The sequence below is a fragment of the Haliotis asinina genome, chromosome 6 (genome assembly GCF_037392515.1).
Source record: "Haliotis asinina isolate JCU_RB_2024 chromosome 6, JCU_Hal_asi_v2, whole genome shotgun sequence".
In the NCBI taxonomy this organism is placed as follows: Eukaryota; Metazoa; Mollusca; class Gastropoda; order Lepetellida; family Haliotidae; genus Haliotis; species Haliotis asinina.
In genome coordinates this window covers 49,396,072-49,417,972 of record NC_090285.1, presented here as the reverse complement: position 1 = coordinate 49,417,972, position 21,901 = coordinate 49,396,072, and the positions used below count along the sequence as shown (strand labels likewise).

At 40.1% G+C, this 21,901-nt stretch overlaps 2 protein-coding genes across 2 annotated transcripts; one reads left to right on the top strand and one right to left on the bottom strand.

Annotated features, from left to right (window-relative positions):
- Positions 1–895: 895 nt before the first annotated feature.
- LOC137287937 (uncharacterized) lies at positions 896–15,168 on the bottom strand. The gene is made up of 8 exons (XM_067820309.1): positions 15,102–15,168; positions 9,668–9,721; positions 9,197–9,265; positions 6,478–6,531; positions 5,855–5,920; positions 5,090–5,388; positions 3,610–3,714; positions 896–1,402 (listed from the first exon to the last, which is right to left on the bottom strand). The coding sequence occupies exons 1-8, from the start codon at positions 15,166–15,168 to the stop codon at positions 896–898; spliced, it is 1,221 nt and encodes a 406-aa protein (XP_067676410.1).
- Positions 15,169–19,780: 4,612 nt separating this feature from the next.
- LOC137286157 (serine/threonine-protein kinase Nek6-like) lies at positions 19,781–20,758 on the top strand. The gene has a single exon (XM_067817833.1). The coding sequence runs from the start codon at positions 19,875–19,877 to the stop codon at positions 20,754–20,756; it is 882 nt and encodes a 293-aa protein (XP_067673934.1). The 5' UTR covers positions 19,781–19,874; the 3' UTR covers positions 20,757–20,758.
- The last annotated feature ends 1,143 nt before the right edge of the window (positions 20,759–21,901 follow it).

Sequence of the window (21,901 nt, the reverse complement as noted above, 5' to 3'; positions counted from 1 at the left end):
ATGAATATGCTCGTTATGGTGTTGGTTAGGCTTGCAACGAAATGAGTTGCAGCGGAAAATCCAAGTATACAAACCTTGAGGTACATTGAAATAGTGGTGATCGTCATTACTAGCGGTTACTTTTAGAAATGAACTGGTGTAATGAGTTGAGAATGTTACTGTCAGTTGATTTATTCAATGCTCCATTACCACATATAGCCGTTTTAGGGTAGTATTCTTGAGTATAAAAATGCATTGTTCTTAAATTATGATAATTCCGACATGTAAAAAGGCCGAGAATACCGTCATTGTTACAATGAACACTTGGATGTTTCCGATGTTTGGCGAGTGTATCTGTCTGCGTTTAGATCACTACAACCAAATGTGAGGCGACAATATATGACTTGGCAAAGGTTAGTCCCTAAAAATTAGATGCAAGGAAGCCAGTGTACTTTAAAGACCAATATCGTATGCTTATCATACAAGGCATACGAACTTAAAGTACCAACATCCAGTGTGTCTGTAATGGACTTAGAGGACATATTTTGTGTGTTGGTCATAGTCCGGTTTCCGCTTCACGTGATCTCTCGAGATTCTCGTTGTTTTTCTTTTAATTTTGATTTCAAAGTTTTCATTGTAAGAAAATCCTTGTCCAGGCAAATGGTTAACACTATGAAAGCTTGCTGACAGAAATTTCGACATTTCTTTAAAAAAACATGAACGAAACAGAAACCCATTCACTCTCATTCTCACTGCTAGCTTTTACTATGTGTCTGCTTTTCACGTACACTGACTGAAAGTCTCCGACTGTCTCTTAATGTATTAGAATGTCTCTCTTGCACCAAAATTTGAGCAAGGCTTGGAAGACTGTACTACAAATATGTTGTCATCGGCGACGACTAGCCAACATTGCTTGTCATTCCTCAAGTTCATCAAAATATCGATAAGAATCACCACGCAATAAACTGACATAGTTGTAATATACCGACAGAAAACTACTCGTGTGGTCCCGAAAAAGCTTGGTGAGGATGATGTTTAGAGCCGTTTGGTCATATCGATGACACTTTTTGTATTTGTGGATGTGCACGTTACAGTAGGTGTCATGTATCGGATCCCGAGGACACATGCACCTATCACTCACGGCACAAACTGCCCATGGTTTCACAACGGCCTCTCGTACCCACTGCTCGTTGTGAAACATGATGAATGTTGCTTCATGCTCAAACACGGGAGCTAGGGTGCAGACATCTTCCTTCATGTAGTTCATTGTAACTTGTAGAGTATGCTGTCCCACAGAGTTAGTGCCTGAGGCTAAGACCATGTCTCGTCTCTCTGCATCATCTAGCAAAGGGTTGATGATATTGTTGGAGTACCTCACAGACGCGTCCATCCACACCAGTATGTCTGCCTTTTGTAGGTTAGCCTAAAAATGCAACAAATAGTTCAAACCTATCCTAAGACGCTACAGGGCTGCGTTCATCCACATCAGTATGTCCGCCTTCTGTAGGTTAGCCTGAAAATACAACACATACGTGCAAACCTATCCTAAAATTTAAAGACACGTGATCCATACCAGTTTGACTGTCTTTTTTGGATAGCCTAGTACAACTAGATGCAAACTAATCCCAGATGTTACAGAACAGCGTTAATCCACACCAGTATGTCTGTCTTATGTAGGTCAGCCTGAAAATGGATGCAAAGCTACCCTAAGATGTTGCAGAGCATCGTTCACCCACACCAGGATCTCTGCCATTTGTAAGTCTATTAGAAAGTACAACAACAATAACAACAAAGGAAGCAAATGTATCCAACAAGCCTGACTGTGCCAGTATCATCCGAACCCTCTTTACTGCATTCACCTATCCAACCAGTAAAACATGACGAAAGATATAAAATATTTCCACACATACCGAATATGGTATCTTGTATGATTTAGGACTAATCCTATCCACTTTGTATGTCATCCCAATCAGTTCTGTCATTGAGAAACATCATTTGGATCACCATATTTATGCTGATGATACACAGCTACATAATTTGTTCAAACCAAATCCAGAATCTGCAAAAGCTGCTGCCCATTGTACTTCAGACTGTTGTCGTGACATAACTGCTCAACATTGAGAAGACCGAAGCAACCTTTCTTGGCCATTCTGGTAAACGTATTAAGTGTGAACTGAACAGCATCTCTGTCTATGATGTAATTATTCCATTCACCACGATCGCTAAGGACCTAGACGTCATTATTGATAAAGAATTGAGTATGACTGACCACGTGAATCACGTTGCCAAAATCTTCACCAAACATAGTATTGGTCAGCTTCTTGTCAAGGAAGCTGCTGTCGCTCTTTGTCGAAGTCTTGTGTCTTCAAGAATAGTCCTTTTGCGGGTTCGCCTTCATGTCTTACAGATCGATTACAACGCGTGCAGAATAATGCTTCTCGCATCACATCTGCCAGTTACAGATGCGATCACATATCACCAGTGTTGCAAGAACTCCATTGGCTTCCTATCAAGTACTAGATCAACTTCAAAATCCCTTGCCTGGCTCATCAACGTTTGACTGGCACAGCTGCTGTCTACCTCGCAGAACTAATGCAACCTTATTGTCCACCTAGATCACCTAGTCACAAAGATTTGGACAACGCTCCTTCCCTGGTACTGCTGCTAAAGAGTGGAATGATCCATCTCAGTTCCTGCCCTGTTTATCACAGATTCAGAAGTCTCATGGAAACTCATCTCTTCCAAGAAGCTATCTGTTGATTCTACTGGCATTTTGTGCGCCTTGAGTGGCGTATTTGGTTTGGAAAAACGCTGTGTGTGTATGTGCTCGAAAATTATGGTTTTCAGATTACGATAGTAATGCAGCAGAGAGAGTTCGGGTGATCCTGGCACTGGTAAAGCTTATCATCAGCTCGGGGACTTTGTCCCCTCTACATGCAGCCCAATAGGAAACGCTGCCAAGCCGAACCCACCAAGAACTTTCTATAAAATGTGTAGACTTCCCAAAGCTGCAGCCTCATGCATTACCCAGAGTGTAAGAAGGGCTGTGTTCTCAGGGCTGAACCCGGGCACTCTCCTGGACGAGATCAGGAGGTACCAAACCAAGGGCACCGACAACAAGCGAAAGTGTTCATATTTGTCATAATAACCTGAAAATCTCTGTGATTAGTTATTCGTTCAGGTCTATCTCCCAACTGTATGGACCCGTGAAGATGCAGGGTAGAATAGACCTTCAGCACCCCATGCTTGCCATAAGAGGCGATTATGCTTGTCGTAAGAGGCGATCAGGTGGTCAGGCTCGCTGACTTGGTTGACCCATGTCATCGGTTCCCATTTGGGCAGATCGATGCGCATGCTGTTGATCGCTGGATTGCCTGGCCCAGAGTCTATTACTTACAGACAGCCGCCATATAGCTGGAATATTGTTGAGTGCGGCGTAAAACTAAACTCATGCATGCACTCACTCACTCACCCAACTGTATGCATAGACAGGTCCACGTCCGGATTTTTATGCTCAGAAATGTTGGTTTTAGACTAATCTCTACGTACATCTTATACTGGAATGTATTCAATGCATTTTATATTTTCTCCTGCAAATGCACTTCTTATGAACGGCAAGAAAGAACTGGCCTGTATAATAATAGGTTTCCATGAGTAGCATTGTAGATCCCTCAACCTTGAAGGTATGAACTCCAAAGGAAAACTCCGGACTTCACAACGGCAATGTTTCTCTATCTGTGAATGAAAGAAACAAAACCATTTCATAATCGTTATAATATAACGATATAATCGTTAATAAACTAATTAGTGAGAATACATGATTTTACGACGCTTTTGCCAATAGTCCAGTAATATCAAAATGGGCTTGTCACATTGTACTAATGTAGGGAACTGAACCCGGGTCTTCAGCGTGACGAGCCAACACTTTTAACCACTACTCCACCACCCCGTCAATCAAGTAAATGTAATAAATATGTATTCTGAAGAATCCAAAATATTGCTATGATGTGAAAATGATTCCAGTTGGCGAACAAAGGCATTTTGTACTTTGATCAGTTATCTTTTACACATACGTATTACAAAAGTAAAGCTATATGCAGGCAGTAATCGGTAAATATTGACAGTGACATGTAATCGCTGAAAATGTTTATGGAAATCGGGAAGCTTACGTATTTCATTGTGAGACAGTGGCTGTTATATAAGAGATCAGTGCTGCAGATACACGTCGTGATGCATCGATGTGTTTGTGAACATACTGGTTATATCCATTATATGATTGGTTTGAAATCGTTTCTTATGATCATGATGTCATTCTTTTGTGTTACGTTCATTAAGGCTTTGTTGTGTAGTATGTCAAGTATGCCATTGTTTTGTATTATGATATTTATGTAATTGTTGTCTATAATATTCATGGTCATTGTTTTGCATTACGTTCATTATGACATTTTTTGTTCGTATCATGTCAACAATGCCATTGTTTTGTATTATGTTCATTATTCCATTGTTTTCCATTAGGTTCATTATGTGCGTGTTTTGCATTATGTTCGTTATGTAACTGTTTTGCATTATGTTGATAACGTCATTGTTTTGTGTAATGTTCATTTTGTTGTTTTGTATTACCATCATTATGCCACTGTTTTGCATTATGTTCTTTATGCCAATGTGTTGTATTACGTTCATTATGTATGTTGTTCATTTGCATTATGTTCATTGTGTAGTTTCTATATATTACGTCGATTATGCCCTTGTTTTATTATATAATATTCATCATGTCATTATTTGGAATTTACTAGATCATTGTTTTGCATTCAGTTCATTGTGTAATTATTATATATCATCTTCTTTACGTACCTGTTTAGTATGGTGTTCATAATGTAACTGCTTTATATAAATTTCGTTATATGACTTTTTTACATTAAAATCAATTCGAAACTGATCAGATGTTGATGTACGTTTCGTTGACACTGTTTTTGTGCTGGTGGTATTTCCCCTTTGTGGAAGCAGTGGTGAACATGTTGCATTGTTGACATTAATCAATACCAATCATAACACATAAAACACTAGTTTTATAGGTTAATAAATGTATTAGAGAAAATGTCATAGGTTTCACCTGTTCTCGTTCCCAGGACATCAATCCTAGATCATAGAAGACAAATGTAAAGTTATTAATCAGAGGGAAGACATTCCTATGGAGGTTCCGGATCAAGGCCTGGGACTCGTAGAAGTGGTTACTGGATGCCGCTGTGACAAACATTGTTCTTTTGCCAGTAGGGGGCTCTGGGAACACCCCCATTATTAGGTCCAGATCTCGGAGATTTTGTTCCGACATGGTGGATAGGACACTTCTCAGGTTTTCTTCCAGTGTTGTCGACTGAGGTGTTGGGCAGCTTGGTTCAACACAGGCCCCATCTGCAAGGTTTCAGACGTACAAAACACAGTCTGATGCGTACCATACTCACCACAGATCGTTCCACAAGGACGACGTGCAGAAGAATTCTCTGAAACGCCACTCTGACACGCCACTCTGACACGCCACATCGCTGACTTGTATGACACGTGTCATCATATTGTACTTATGTAGGTCGATGCTCATGATGCTGATCACTGGATTGTCTGGTCCACACTCGATTATTTACAGACCGTAGCCATTTGGCTGGAATATTGCTGAGTGTGGCTAAAGGAACAAACAAACAGACAGAATCTTCTTGGCAACAGCACTTGCTGTTCCATTAGTCATCCTCTCTTCTAACATTTCACTATTTTGTCTTTAATGCAATTTGGAAACCATTGGATGCACAATCGAGAGTTTCTCACAATAGCAATTCCAACTGGCATTGTTTGACAGAGCGAACGGTTAACTGATAACTTGACAGACCTGGGTTTGATTCCTCTTCACATGGTTTCACTAGATTGTTCACCCACTGTCCCGCGAGCTGTAGGTCTGTTTGATCATGAAAACACCAGTGTAAGTACAATCTTACTTCATTACTTACATAATGGTTGTTTATCATAGAACTAAACTTCATTTCATTATTTTCATCCAATTGATTGATTTGGATGGCATCAACCAGTTATCAGTCGCGACACAATGAGGCGATCACTCACAAATCCTCATTGAATATTGCCAAATCATTTCTTTTCACATATGCATTATTACGTGAAAGTAATAAAATGATACATTTTAACGCGATTGGCCTATTGTTCGTTTATTGACCCACTGTTCGTTTATTGCATCTGGGGTGGAACCCAGGATATTTGTAAGGAGCGTTCCAAGGGGCATAACTCTATAGGGTTTACATTAAATAATTTTCGGCCGGTAGAGGGCGCAAGAGTCGATTTAATGCATTAATTCATTCGAACTTTCTCATTCAACATTGTAATCTAAATAAGTAATTTGGGGGAGGGATGGGGTAAAATTATATGGTAAAAAAATTATATTATATTATATGGTTTCCTTGAGGGTTGATAGATAATATTATTGAGAGAACGTTTACTTACCTCTTACTTTCTTTGAGTACTCTTTCAGCAAGTCGTTGAAACCAACGCCCATAGCTGAAACGCAGTAGCTTCACAATAATATGTTTACATGAATGCAGATAGTTGCCTGTCGGGCTGTGTCTCCTTTACTCGTAGTCTGACAAGTCAAAACCTGAGTAATGGCAGTTCATGCGTAATGAACGCACTTCGTACGAACCGTTCACTATATTACGCCACTATTAGTGGTGTACCAGTCTTCGGCTAAAGCTACACCTATCTACAGATTGTACTGTACCGCTCTACGCTAAAACTACATCTCTCTTCTGGATGTGGTCTACCTATCTACTGCTAAAGCTACTGTTTTCTTATGGGTGTGGTGTACCTATCTACTGCTAAAGCTACACCTATCCACAGATATGGGGTGTACCACTCTACTGTCATAATTACAGATCTTTTCTTAATGTGCTGTACCACTCTACTGCTAAAGCTACAACTCTCTTCTGGATGTGGTGTACCACTCTACTGCTAAATCTACATCTCTCCTCTGGGTGTGCTGTACCGCTCTACTGCTAAATCTACATCTCTCTTCTGGGTGTGCTGTACCTCTCTACTGCTAAAGCTACAACTCTCTTCTGGATGTGCTGTACCTCTCTACTGCTAAAGCTACATCTCTCTTCTGGATGTGCTGCACCTCTCTACTGCTAAAGCTACAACTATCCACAGATATGGGGTGTACCACTCTACTGTCATAATTACAGATCTTTTCTTAATGTGCTGTACCACTCTACTGCTAAAGCTACAACTCTCTTCTGGATGTGCTGTACCTCTCTACTGCTAAAACTACATCTCTCCTCTGGATGTGCTGTACCTCTCTACTGCTAAAGCTACAACTCTCTTCTGGGTGTGCTGTTCCGCTCTATTGCTAAAGCTACAACTCTCTTCTGGATGTGCTGTTCTGCTCTACTGCTAAAGCTACAACTCTCTTCTGGATGTACTGTACCTCTCTACTGCTAAAGCTACAACTCTCTTCTGGATGTGCTGTACCTCTCTACTGCTAAAGCTACAACTCTTTTCTGGATGTGCTGTTCTGCTCTACTGCTAAAGCTACAACTCTCTTCTGGATGTGCTGTTCTGCTCTACTGCTAAAGCTACAACTCTCTTCTGGATGTGCTGTACCACTCTACTGCTAAAGCTACAACTCTCTTCTGGATGTACTGTACCTCTCTACTGCTAAAGCTACAACTCTCATCTGGGTGTGCTGTACCTCTCTACTGCTAAAGCTACATCTCTCCTCTGGATGTGCTGTACCGCTCTACTGCTAAAGCTACATCTCTCTTCTGGGTGTGCTGTAAATCTCTACTGCTAAAGCTACATCTCTCTTCTGGATGTGCTGCACCTCTCTACTGCTAAAGCTACACCTATCCACAGATATGGGGTGTACCACTCTATTGTCATAATTACAGATCTTTTCTTAATGTGCTGTACCACTCTACTGCTAAAGCTACAACTCTCTTCTGGATGTGCTGTACCTCTCTACTGCTAAATCTACATCTCTCCTCTGGATGTGCTGTGTCGCTCTATTGCTAAAGCTACAACTCTTTTCTGGGCGTGCTGTTCCGCTCTATTGCTAAAGCTACAACTCTCCTCTGGATGTGCTGTTCTGCTCTACTGCTAAAGCTACAACTCTCTTCTGGATGTACTGTACCACTCTACTGCTAAAGCTACAACTCTCTTCTGGATGTACTGTACCTCTCTACTGCTAAATCTACATCTCTCCTCTGGATGTGCTGTACCTCTCTACTGCTAAAGCTACAACTCTTTTCTGGATGTGCTGTACCTCTCTACTGCTAAAGCTACAACTCTTTTCTGGATGTGCTGTTCTGCTCTACTGCTAAAGCTACAACTCTCTTCTGGATGTGCTGTTCTGCTCTACTGCTAAAGCTACAACTCTCTTCTGGATGTGCTGTACCACTCTACTGCTAAAGCTACAACTCTCTTCTGGATGCACTGTACCTCTCTACTGCTAAAGCTACAACTCTCTTCTGGATGTACTGTACCGCTCTACTGCTAAAGCTACATCTCTCCTCTGGATGTGCTGTACCTCTCTACTGCTAAAGCTACAACTCTCTTCTGGATGTGCTGTACCTCTCTACTGCTAAAGCTACAACTCTCTTCTGGATGTACTGTACCGCTCTACTGCTAAAGCTACAGCTCTCTTTTGGATGTGCTGTACAGAACTAACACATTACTTTCCCTGTGTTGTACCACTCACTCCGTAAAGTACATGAAACAACTAAAGTACATGAAATATTCTATACTAGTCTACTGCGCGTGGTGTACAACCTGCTGTATTACACAAGCAACAGAGTGATACAGTACAAACAACAGAGCAGTTCAGGCAAACAATAGATTGTTACAGCACAAACAACAGAGTCCCAGAGTCCTGTGGTGACCCACAAAGTGATACAACACAAACGGTAGAGCGTTGCAGCACAAACAATGGGGTGATGCTGCGCAAACAATAGAGTGGTGCAGCACACTCAACAGAGCAGTGCAGGCAAACAATAGATTGTTACGTACAAACAACAGAGTCCTAGTGTCCTGTGGTACCCCACAAAGTACAAACGGTAGAGCGTCACAGCACAAACAAAGGGGTGATACTGCACAAACAGTATTGTGCTGCAGTATCATGTGAAGTTTAGGTGTTACAAGGGGGTAGATGTACAGAAACGTGCATTACCTGCTTCTCGTACTCTTCGCACATTTCCAAGATGAGACAACTTGTGATAGGTGATATTGTCGAACATAACTGAAATCAACGGAATTATACAGTGGTATTACAGTGTCATCATATCATCACCACACTCAGCATCTCACTGTCTCATAAAGGTAACGTTTCCCGAGTTCGCGTTTGTGTGCGTGTGTGTATGCATAGGAGTGCGCGTTAATTCTGTCTTCCAAATTATTTTACGATGAAGACCATTCAGTATAGCATGATGATCAGAATGACAGCATTCACAAGGAAACGGTTTATCACTTATATCACCATCATCATAATCATCATACAAAAACAATAGCGACAATGCCAAAATATGTGAAGTGATGTTGCAATAAGGAGGTAATTATAGAAAAGAGTACATTATCGCTTATATCACCGTCATCAGCATGAAAAGGAAAAGCGCAACTGCATAAAAATATGAGGTTTTATTACCTGGTTCTATTTCTTCTGGTACGTTTGAAAGATAAGACACATCTATATATTTGTCTGTAACAAAATGAAAACATTTTGTCAAGTGTTACTTCATACCTGTAGTACGTATATCTCGCTTTGATCAGAATCGATGAATCGATGAAAACACCAGAGTTAAGCACGTATCATTGATACGATCGATGATAACACTACAGCAAGACATTCACCCAACATTGATAACATAATTTTACGATATATAAATGTCGATTTAATAATTATTTTATATGAATTATCGTAATTATTGCAAAACATAAAATTATTGGTCTTTAATCTGATTGCTTGAATGGTATTCAATGCCCGGAAATTTCACAGCGTAATGACACGTACACGTATCGTACACAATAGTATTATTGCGTCGTCAGTAGTGGTGACGTCATTCAAATCATTTTGTGACGTAAAGTCGGAATGACATCACAAATGAAGCTACCTTGGGAACCAGCTGATGACACTTCACTGCTGTACCCATACTCGATGTCAATGATTGCAGACAGTAAAAGCCACGTGGGCCTTCTGGTTTACCTGTATGTTCACAATGTCGATAAACATCCTGTGCTGGCCAATGTCCGGGTGTTATTGGGTATTTGAACCACGGGAATATTTCACTGAAACCTCCGCTTAACGACGTCAGTAAATTAAGAATCAGTAATTATAATTATTGTCAGTAAATTAAGAATCATTTAATGTGATAAATGAAGTTAAATAATAAATGTTACATACATTTATATGCAGGCTTGCTCATGAAAACAATGTAGCAGACACAGAGCACCACGACAGCAAGACCTGGAAACACACAGACTATATGGCATGTTCTTATTAATTGAGTCTAAAGATTTAGTGAAGGCATTATGTGGTACTTACTGTTAAAAATTATACACATCTACTACACAGGTAACTGCATAGTGAAAACATATGCAGTTTTAATGTAAAATGATAACTTCATAAAGATATTATATGGAATCCGAGAAGGGACATTGTTGCGTTGTCGCATTGTCTCGTTGTCGCCCTCTCAAAACCAAGCAAAATGAGGCAAAAATTAACGAAAGCGCGACAATGCGACGACGCGACAACGCGACATTTCGCCTGTTTGTCGCATTGTCGCGATGTCGCGTGTCGCGTTTCGAATAACATTTTCTCTGTTCCTCCAAAGTGCGACACGCAACATAGCGACACTTTTCAAGTATGTCGCATTGTCGCGTTGTCGCCCTTTTTGTTACCGGTGCGCATGTGTAGAAAGTCAATTTATCTACGCATGCGCAGAAAATGTTATACTCTATTCCAGACTTCAATGGTCTTTCGTTACCTCCAATGGTTTTTAAAATGAAGTAGTGATCGAAATGGCAATGGGCCTTCTCTTCTTGAACTTAATGCAAATCTTTCTTTATTGTTTTACATATTGCAAATGTATTTAACCAGTCAAGTGTGTTCTAACAGCAAAACGAATTAGTAGCGCAACTATTCATTGTAATCATGGGGCACTGTACCCCTGTCATTCAAGGCGGGGCAATTTGCAGAGCAGAGTTAGTCTCTTAGTCACACCAGATAGTTATTATCATACGTTCGAATCCCAGCACCACACACATTAATCATTTTGATGACAGGTTGTGATTACAGGTTGTGAAAAACTAAAATATTGTTAAAATTCAAGCCACATCGGTGATGTCCTCGAATGGATCACTATGTTCCATAAGGTGGCTCCTGACAGTTTCATGGTACAGTCCTGTCCGACGCTGATGAATTTGTCTGAGATCTGGCCTCTGTTCAGCCAGCAGTGGATGGATACCAAGTAGAATAAGATATCACGTAACCACCCGTCACCTCAATGACAGTTCAGGTCGGCTTTGAACGTGAGAATGGGAAAACGCCTTACGAATGGACTGTTAGCAATAGGATATTAGAAACAATGACATCACTTGGTAGAGTTGCGTACACTTGTAGTGCCAGAAACCAGCTTTCCCTCCCTCTCACTCTTCTCACCGCTCCACTCCACTCACCCAAGGTTTATTGGTATAAATAGCACGGTATTTCATTACAATGATGTATTGTGATGTCCGTTTTCATTTCTGTTTGAATCCCATATTATTAATCCTGCACATAGCCTGATTCACAATATGCCTCATACTTTTTTTCATAAGGATACTAGATCAAACGATACACATGTACTTGTATCGTTTCAAACCTACGGCTGCTATTGTCGTATTCAGGCATTGTCACGCGTCGCGTTTTGTTAAAATATTGACTACAGTATGTATTATAAGATATTAACTAAAACGCGACACGCGACAATGCGAAAACGCGACATTTTGATGAAAATGTATAAAAGGAGATGTGATACTAATGGCATAGGAGTGATCTCTAAGTTTCATTGGTTTGTGTACCTAAATATTTCTCTCTCTCTCTCTCTCTCTCTCTCTCTCTCTCTCTCTCTCTCTCTCTCTCTCTCTCTCTCTCTCTCTATATATATATATATATATATATATATATATATATATATATATTACAATATCTGAATTGCCAATTGGTATGAGCATTTTAAACTTCTGAATGGTGGGATCTGAGCAGAATTTAGCCGGTAAATACCAACATCTCACATTTTGATAACAATTACATAGTAAAACAAAATGAATTTCATGAAGTTATCTTTACATACAGAACACAATCATTTCGATCTTCATTGGTTGATATATTGTTTCAATTTTGAGACGGTGTGAAGAACATCTGAATTTAGCAAAGATCGACAGGGATTTGATAGATCATTTTTGTACAATGCAACATTAAACGAGTTTTTAAAAGAAGAATAAAGTGAAAATTTAGGACTATTTGCAAGCGATGAGTGCCATTCTTGTTTATAACTTGATGTTAGTTCAAAGGCAAATTTTGATATGAACTGATCAACATTACATACATTTTGCTAGTATTACCACATAAAGCCAAATCCAAAAAAGTAAATAACATTCTGAATTGTTTATGTCCAGTTTGTTTTACTATTTACAGAGTCTAAAGGTAGCATATTACAACATTTCTTTATAAACCTAGAATCGGGCATATTACATATTTTAAACCAATATTTAACAACTTACATAGATAGATAGAACTATCTAAATCCTTTGAATTTATCAACTCTCCATATTGCAGCTCCATATAAAAGATAATTTTGGTATCAAATGCCTTAAAATTAAATCATAAGGAAGTGCATTAAACGTATAAAGAGATTTTAGGATACCATGTGCAATTGTATTAACATGCAAAGCAGTGTCATTCACATGGGGAGATTAAGACAGTGAAAGTGCAAATATTTGTAAGACGAAACAGTTTCCAAAAGAATTCCACTGAAATTCCATTTCTCATATTTTGATAATTTACAGTCATGTGGTGTGTTTTTTTTGTTTTTTGTTTTTGTTTGTTTGTTGTTGTTGTTTTTTTGGGTGTGTGTGTGTTTTTTTGGGGGGTGTTTTGTTTTTGTTTTGTTTTATCTTGTTTTTTTTTTGTTTTTGGGTTTTTTTTTTCAAGTTAACAGTTAAACAGTTAATTGATGACGTTTACAATAACTTTTTAAAATATTTATTTGCTTTTGTAAAGCAAATAGAGAATCTGCAGAAAATACAATATCATCAGCAACAAGTAATAGAAACATTTGTATATCAGGGTGTATACCAGGGTAACATGTGGATTTCGAAAGCTAATTCACTGATAAAGAATGAGAACAGAGGGCTTAAAACACACCCTTGTCGTAAACCCTGTGGGCAGTTAAACAGCTGAGAAAGGGATATATTACGCACCCGTCCCTTAACACACTTATATATAGAAGTTTGGGCTTTAAGCATCTTAGGTTAACCGCCTCCATATTTGAGAATGACCCATGGTTTATCCCTGTTAACAAAATCAAAAGCATTTGTGACATCACCAAATATGAATAAAACGCCCCCCTTTTCTTACATAAGTATGGATAACTGATAGTAAAATAAAAATATTATCAGTTGTAGTGTAACCTTCCTAAATCCTGCTTGTGATTCTACAAACATGTTTTGTATGCATTTGTCCAAAATGTAAATCTATTGCTAAGTCGAAAACTAAAGCTGTGGATCGGAGTGGATTTCAGTCGGCTTCGAACACAAGACGAATGCCTAAGTGTAGAGTCAGAAGCAGTGACGAGAACAACATCAGTTCACGTTATAAGGAAGCATATCAGCATGATGCAAAGGATAGAAACAAATCTTGATGCAAAGTGTGGAAGTTTAGAATTGTAATCTATGATCGTAAAGAGTTTGTCTCTGACGCGCTTATACTTCTCAAATATCTTCCAGCGGAATGTAGCGGGTTGAACGACTAGACCACCCTTAGCCCCAAACTTCACAGTTTTGTGTGTAAGACTTTACTGAATAATCTATGTGAGCGGAGAGAGCTACTATTACAAACTGATAGCTGGAATCGTCACAACACCATTTTACTGACTGAGTATCTTTTCCTTTTACACCAAGTGACATCTGTTGTTCAGAGATATTCAAAATGCTTTATTTTACGGCGTTATTTGAATTTATACGCTCCCGAGGACGAATAAACAGTGAAACAATCAACGGAGCAATACTTCGTAAAGTACATGTGTAATGGCGCCCACACATCTCGGTTAAATGTGTACTCACATATCACAGGTCTTTTTGTAATCTTTCTGGCCAACTTCGGAACTCTATGATCCACTGCCATCATCGCGTGCATCGGATGTGTGGCCTTTCAAGATTGCCTACTGATGGCAAGGATGGTGTCCTGTGAGTTGTTAGTTTACAACTGTACAACAAACCCTTCAGCTGAATACACAGCTAAATAATTACTTTAGGTAGATAATGGAACTGTCCATGCAGAATCATAAAATAAATTCTCTCTCAGTGGTTCGGATGGCAGTTGTCTCAAACTCTTGATGGGGCCAAGGGACGGTTTAGGTTTTCTAACACCTTTGCCTAGAGGAGAGGAAACAGTCTCATGTACGTTGTGGCTTGTAAATCAGGCAACAGAACTTCGATTAGTGGACTGGATACAGAACCAACTCGGCTATGGACTGCATAGACCTGATTCCACATGAGTGGGCAGGTAATAAATTTTCAATCCGTGTAGAGAATCTCAGCATTTTGTAACTGTTAGAGGGTAAAGACGAGCAGCTTGTCATCATCTGAAAGAGAAAGAAATGGGCGGCCATCTGTTGCCTCTGTCCATCTTACCAGTTCTACTTCAGAGCGTCACTAAGGTAGAGCAGGTCGAGTCTTGCGGCAATGTCTGCATATGGAACTACTGATCCTTTAGAAGGAATCAGGTCTTCATTTGCTTCTTGCTAACTGCTCGCCATAATTCATCTGCATGGTCTCGTCTCATGTTCGTTTTCTCATTTTACTCGGAAAAGTGACTTTACCAGTGTCTTCTGCAGGATGGTTCTGATGTATCTGGAACTTGAGGTAGTCTCCAGAATTTTTGTACATCTTCAAGTGCAGGTCTTTAACGAAACATCTCCAGTGCTTGTCTATACTAACTCAGTTTTTGTTGTACAGCTAGCCATTTTTATACAAAGTGTCATATTCGGCATTGCATAATGCCCAGTCATGTTGATATATCATTAAGGTATTTGTGGAATTACATATTTAGTTTTTATCATCCAAAACTGTGTTCCACAGGAGATATCACTTGTATGAGATCAGACGATCTCTCCTAGGGGATATAGCTTTAACAGTAGATTTTGCACAATGCCCTGACAATGTTATGACGTCATCAACTTGATGACGTCACAATGCTATGACATCGGTGCACTGCAAATCTAATGCCAGTGCTGTGTTCAGAGATGTACATTTTTCTTTGAAAACTAATGAAGAATGATTTTGGATGATAAACAGAATCTCAACCTCGTGTCTACTGATATCAATTATATCAACACTCGTTGATAAAGGTAAAGATATTCTCGGCAAGCCTCGGATATTTGTTACTTTATCAACTCGTGTTGATATATTTGATATTAGTAGATACTTGAGTGAGATTCTCTGTATATCAACCCTCTAGTTGTGACATAAAGTCCACCCAAATTAGTATACTGGACTTTTAGTGACGACAATGGAATTAAACGAAACATTTTGACAAGTGTCAGAGACCAAAAGTGAAATAACAAAACTTTGTAACAGAAAATCAACAACACGAACAGACTAACTGTGGGCAGACCCTAATCATCGGAGCAATCTAATTAGAACTGTACCATTATGGATATGCGTGTTGACTTATCTACGAACTTGCTGTCTATTAACTGGAAGTCTAACTAATGGGAGACAACACTGACGATATATCTACCCAATGCATCACAATGAATGTCTATCTGCAAATTCTGAGAACGCAAAGAATCCTTATCTGGCGGTCTTAGGTAAGGCCTTCGAGGAATTATTTTGTATTCCATTGACAAGGCGTTCAAGAATCACATCTTCGTCAAAGGAAATGGATTGCTAGTATTACAGTGGTAGCTTGGGCCACATTATTTCTGCGACGTTCTGTATTAATCTTGTCGATACTTCCCAATATTTTGAGAGCTGTCCCAAGTCCTAAGCTGTGTTGAACATCAAAAGCCGTAGAAACAGTTATCAACATCCGATAATATACAACTGCACCTTCCTTTGTAGCCTTTTCATGCCTGGGCAAAATGAGGCCTAAGATAATACGTAGTGGGTGTATATGGGCAGGCAGTGTTCACTTTTTCATATTACCCCGTGCCCTACTATGTTAAACCCACTTTTCTGTATTTGCTAAGTCTTAAACGCTACATATTATAGTCCTACCGTGCTTTACCCATAATTAACACCTACCACCCTCATCCCAATCCTGTTACCCAGTTTTCATACTTAATATCATTGCTGTCTATTAACTGAAAGTCTCACTAATAGCAGAAAACAGCAAGGATTTATCTACCGTATGCATGGCAATGAATGTCCATCTACCACTTATCCCTAACCCACCTCATCCCACCCCAACCCTCCATCCTCGTTTTCCTACCCACTATCATTTGTGTTATACTTCAGTCTAAGTAAACTTAGTCTTAGTGTATTTCGTTACATTCTACCACTGAGTCTAACAAAACAAAGTAGAAGGTCGCGTCAGGTAACCTGTGAGCGACCAATGACCGTCCAATCAAACGTGAGACGGTTAAATAGTAGTGGAGTTTAAGGAAAAGTACTGAGTATAAGTTTACGTAGACTGTGTTATACTTCTTAGAACTCTCATCTCAAATTATTAACCAAGCATAACTTTAAGTTTACTTTGCCTTTCTAAGTCTCAACATTTTGTGTATTTAATACATGTTTGTTAACGTTTTTATTCCAAATTCAGGTATGTTTAACGACATATTATTTATAGATTTGGTATGGTGGTTTATCCTTATCATACAACTATTTAATCATTAACCCATAAAGTTCCAACCCATCCGTCGGCGATATAGCCCCTGCCTGAAGCAGACGTAAAACATCTGAAAAGGAACGATTTTTTCATACTAACACCAAAACGAAATTGAAGAAACGACTTTCTGCTGTATCACCTCAGGAATACAAACGCTGCCAATACAGCCAGTCAAAAAGAAAACCCTACTGTATTCCTTCTTTGCATTTATCTGTACTCAAAACTTTCAATGCCTGCCTGACTATCTGAAGAGACCATAAAATGTTCGATTCCCCTTCCCAGCTTTACAAGGTGTGTTTGTTTGTAACTCATTTAAATGATGTCAAAATCTTCTGACTGCAAGCTGTCTGCAAACAACATGTTGAGGTTGAAAGTTTAAGTTCTGTTCACTAAAACAAATATAGTAAACGATCTACAAAGACACAATTCCGATGAAGTTAAGCAACGTTGGAGACGTGGCCGCGACGCAGCACATGTCAGTCAAGTGGCCTCACCTGGGGCAAGTTCACACACACGCACACACACACACACACACACACACACACACACACACACACACACACACACACACACACACACACACACACACACACACACACGCACGCACGCACGCACGCACACGCACGCACACACACACACACATACATACACACTCATTAGGAAAACCATCAATATAAGTAAAGAAATTTTCTGACCATGCATTTTTACTTCATAACAATTCTCATTCACGTATGCCATACCTATACAGTTATACAGTTTTCCGTTCCTATAGTAATAGAACTGAGCCTTCGTTGGCAATATCTCATTGTTGCCCAACACCGCAATCAGCAGCATTCCAATATTATATTACAGCGGCCTGTAAATAATCGAGTCTGGACCAAACAATCCAGTGATCAACAGCATGAACATCGATCTACACAACTGGATCGGGTTGACATGTGCCTAAAGTCAGCGTGCCTGACCACTTTGTCTTACCTTGCACGATATTGTCATATTTGTCTACCACGTGGGATCATATATAAACAGTATTGCCTTGAAGTGAGTGAGTACTGCTTTACGCCGCTATTAGCAATATTTCTTATTTCTTATAGGATATTAATATCCATGCAACTATCGCTTGGTCAGTTTGTATTCCCATAATTGGATGCCTGTCTCAGTTCACATTATGTTATCAATTCTCTGGGGAGTATACAACCATTGCTGCCACTCGGCGCACCGAGCTTACTGTGACTCTCTCATCCTAACAAGGTACCCAATTCACAGCTGGGTGGACTGGGACACATAGTCACAGCACTTTGTCCATGTTTACTGCACGTTTCAGTACCCGCAACCATGCGCATGCGTGCATTCATGTGGCCACCGTTTCATCATATACCAACGGATTCGTGAGCTCTTTTAAGTGCACAGGGCTGTGTAGTGAACACATAGGGTTGTGATGACACGGAAAGAGTCTGCACACGAAGTTGACTGAAAGGTTTTCACACCCGCTCACAGGTGGGCTCGATCCCGACACCTCAACCTCTCTGGATTACTTGCCTGGCGCCTTAGCCAACTCGCGCCCTACGCCAATATTCCAGCAATATCACGGCGAGGAACACGAGAAATGGATTTCTCACATTGTACCCACTGGGGAATCGAACCCTGATCTTCGGTGTGACGAGCGATCGCTTTAATCACTAAGCTACCCCACAGTCCTGTATTGCCTTGGCGCGCAACAAGTTGACGACGTGACAAGTCCATAGATCACCTTATCTTATCTATGTATTGTTTTTAACGCACGCGGACTGAAAGAGATTTACTGGTTTGAACAAGCAGACGTATAAAAGCTGGTTCATATCTGGGTCAGGATGACATGCATCCACATGAATTATATGCTGTTGTTTGTATGTCAGTAACCTACACCGTGTGAGTGAATGAGCGTGGTTTTACACCATTTAGAGAATCGAACCCGTGTCTTCGGCAAGACGAGTGAACACTTTAACCACCGGGCATTGTCCCTTCCTAGACCGAGGAAGAAATGCATGCAAACCTGAACGCTGAACATGATTCAGAAATCACTTATTTTAATACATGTTTACTCATAAAGCCTTGAAATATGTCTTCATGTAATTATTCTGATACAGCTCCATATATTTGGTTCAATGTCAAACGCATATGAAACAAGGGCAAATGTGTTTGGTTGATTCTAGTTCAGCAATATTCCAGCTATATGGCGGTCGTGTGTATTTAATCGTTTCAGAACCAGACAACCCACTGATGAAAAGCATGATCACCTATGCAGTTGAGAACCGATGACATGTGTCAACCAAGTCAGCGAGCCTGATTACCCAATCCCATTTGTTTGTAATGTTGTGATAAGAGTCCTCTGTCAACGTGTATTGCTTCGGAAGGAAATGCTCGACAAGCTCTGCACTTCAGGTCACAAGATAAACCTCTCAACACATGTCTGACCTCACCAGCTAGTCTATATTTACACCTTTCTATTTACATTTTATGCGTTGGTAAAATGACGTGTCACCGAGGTACAGCTATCCCAGTATGACATGCCTCATTGCCCTACTAAACTGGTACATTCATGGTGAGCACTGAGTGACATCTACTGTATCGAGAACTTCAAAGCTTAGAAATATCTTCCAGATTTAGAGGAATATTGAATTACATATGTACGCTAAGTTATAATGCAATGACCTAATAAACAGGCGGCGACTCACAGTCAGCTATACGAACTGACTACGTCTGTGTTCACAGGCTGCAACTCAATATGGCGACGGGAGAATACAACGCAGCTCATATAATGTTTGGAAAACTTGGAGAAGGTCAGTTTGGTGTTGTGTTCAAGTTGGCAACCGGTGGTCATGTTTATGCTTTGAAGAAACTGAAGGAGGTGTCTCACATTGATGGTAAACGTCTCGAGGATGAAGTACAGACACTGACGAGGTGCACTGATCACCCTAATATCGCGAAAGTTATTACAACGTGGATTGATGCTGATATTAATATTCAAATGGAGTACTGTAACCTAGGAACACTGAATGATTATGTCATCAAAAACAGGCCAGGTGAGAGAACGTTAAATTGTTTCATGCTTGACATGGCACGGGGTATTCGTCATCTTCACACACAAAGGATCATCCACAGAGACGTCAAACCCAGCAATGTTCTTCTGGTAGCCCGACCTCATCATATACCCATCTGCAAGATCACTGACGCGGGACTTGCTCGTTTGACTTTTCCATTTAGTGACCTGGCAAGCATCTCTCCTACCTACTACATGAGTACCGGCTTGTGTACCCCACTGTACGTCGCTCCTGACGTATTCTCGGGCCATTACTCCACAGCAAGTGATATTTTCTCTCTAGGAGTAGTGTTTTACGCCATCCATTCTATGCAGACCTTCCATGTCAAAAATAAAACGTTTCTATACCCGGTCCTTCCACAGTCAAATGGGATGTTTCATTGCGCAAGGGAAGGGGAGATCAAGAGGGCAGTGACGATGCATGTGTTCAACGCTCAAAAAGCCGACTTGGTGAGTTCTATGCTGGAGTTACAACTGTGGTCTCGGCCTGGAGCCGACACTGTGGAGTCTACTATCAGGTCATTACAAATGGTCACCAGGAGGCATGGTTCATGTACCTTGGTTTAATTTTTCTGGAAATATCTGAACATTTAACAGGAAATTGGTACGCATGGGGCATAATTGCAATACACTTGAACTGTTACAGTGGTTTTGACGAGTCATTTTACATATATCAAAACAGCTTACTTTTCTTTGAGTGGAAGAAGGGAGGATATGTTTATTATTGTTTATGGATTACTTCAGTGTTTATGTTATCACAGGTGTCAAATATGTGCACATAGTTAACATTACAATACACCAATATATTTGGCAGGTATCAAATATGTATTCGTATCTACCGATGATGTAGATATTGTCTGGATGGCTGTTATCTGTACGTGCGCGTGTGTGTGCGTGTGTGTGTGTGTGTGAGTGAGAGAGTGAGAGAGAGAGGGGGGGTTGTGGGTGTGTACGCGCGTATGTGAACGAGTTTGTTTTAGAGTATTTTTACATTACATTTATCAGTATGTTATTGCATGCCTTCATTGGTATCTTACAGCCTAATAGGATGGCTCATTGTTGAATAAAACAGTAGGATTACGAGGTTCGTATAACCGATGAGATCCTAAGATGTGCTTTCATTCTTCACAGTTGTTTTGTATGTCGCCGCACTCAGCAAAAATTCCACGTTTGTGACAAGAGTGTGATCAACAGCAAGATCATCGATCTACGCATATGGGATACAATGACATTTATCAACCATGTCAGGTCCCGTTAGTCGCTTCTTATGACAATGATGGATTGCTGAAGGCCAATTATAACCCTAATCTTTACAGGTCATTGTTTTTAATGACATACACAGCACACACTACACCTCCACCGCCTTCGAAACTCATTCACTCGACTGACATTTACAGCGTCTTGGAAATGTTTACTTTGTACGGGCCAATTCATCTCACGTTAAAAGAGGCACGCGTACAGCCGTATTGGCTCAGTGACAGGTGAAGAAAACACCGTCTAACAAACAAACCAAACAAAATAATTAATTAATTAATCTATGTATGTATGTATGTATGTATGTGTGTGTGTATGTGCGTGCGTGCGTGTGTGCGTATGTGTGGATGGATGGATGGGTAGGTAGGTAGATAAAACATGTTTACATCACTCAAGGTGGGACAATGTGCAAAGATAATAATGTAATTAAGAAGCCAATTAGAATTAATGTACAAAGA

Excerpts from the sequence above, each read along its gene's own strand:
- LOC137286157 (XM_067817833.1), top strand. The coding sequence starts at position 19,875 with ATGGCGACGGGAGAATACAACGCAGCTCATATAATGTTTGGAAAACTT.
- LOC137287937 (XM_067820309.1), bottom strand. The coding sequence starts at position 15,168 with ATGTACAAAAATTCTGGAGACTACCTCAAGTTCCAGATACATCAGAAC. Across the intron at positions 6,532-9,196 it reads GCGAAGAGTACGAGAAGCAG|CTATGGGCGTTGGTTTCAAC; the intron begins GTAATGCACGTT and ends ACTGCGTTTCAG. Across the intron at positions 5,921-6,477 it reads GTACTCAAAGAAAGTAAGAG|ACCTACAGCTCGCGGGACAG; the intron begins GTAAGTAAACGT and ends ATGATCAAACAG.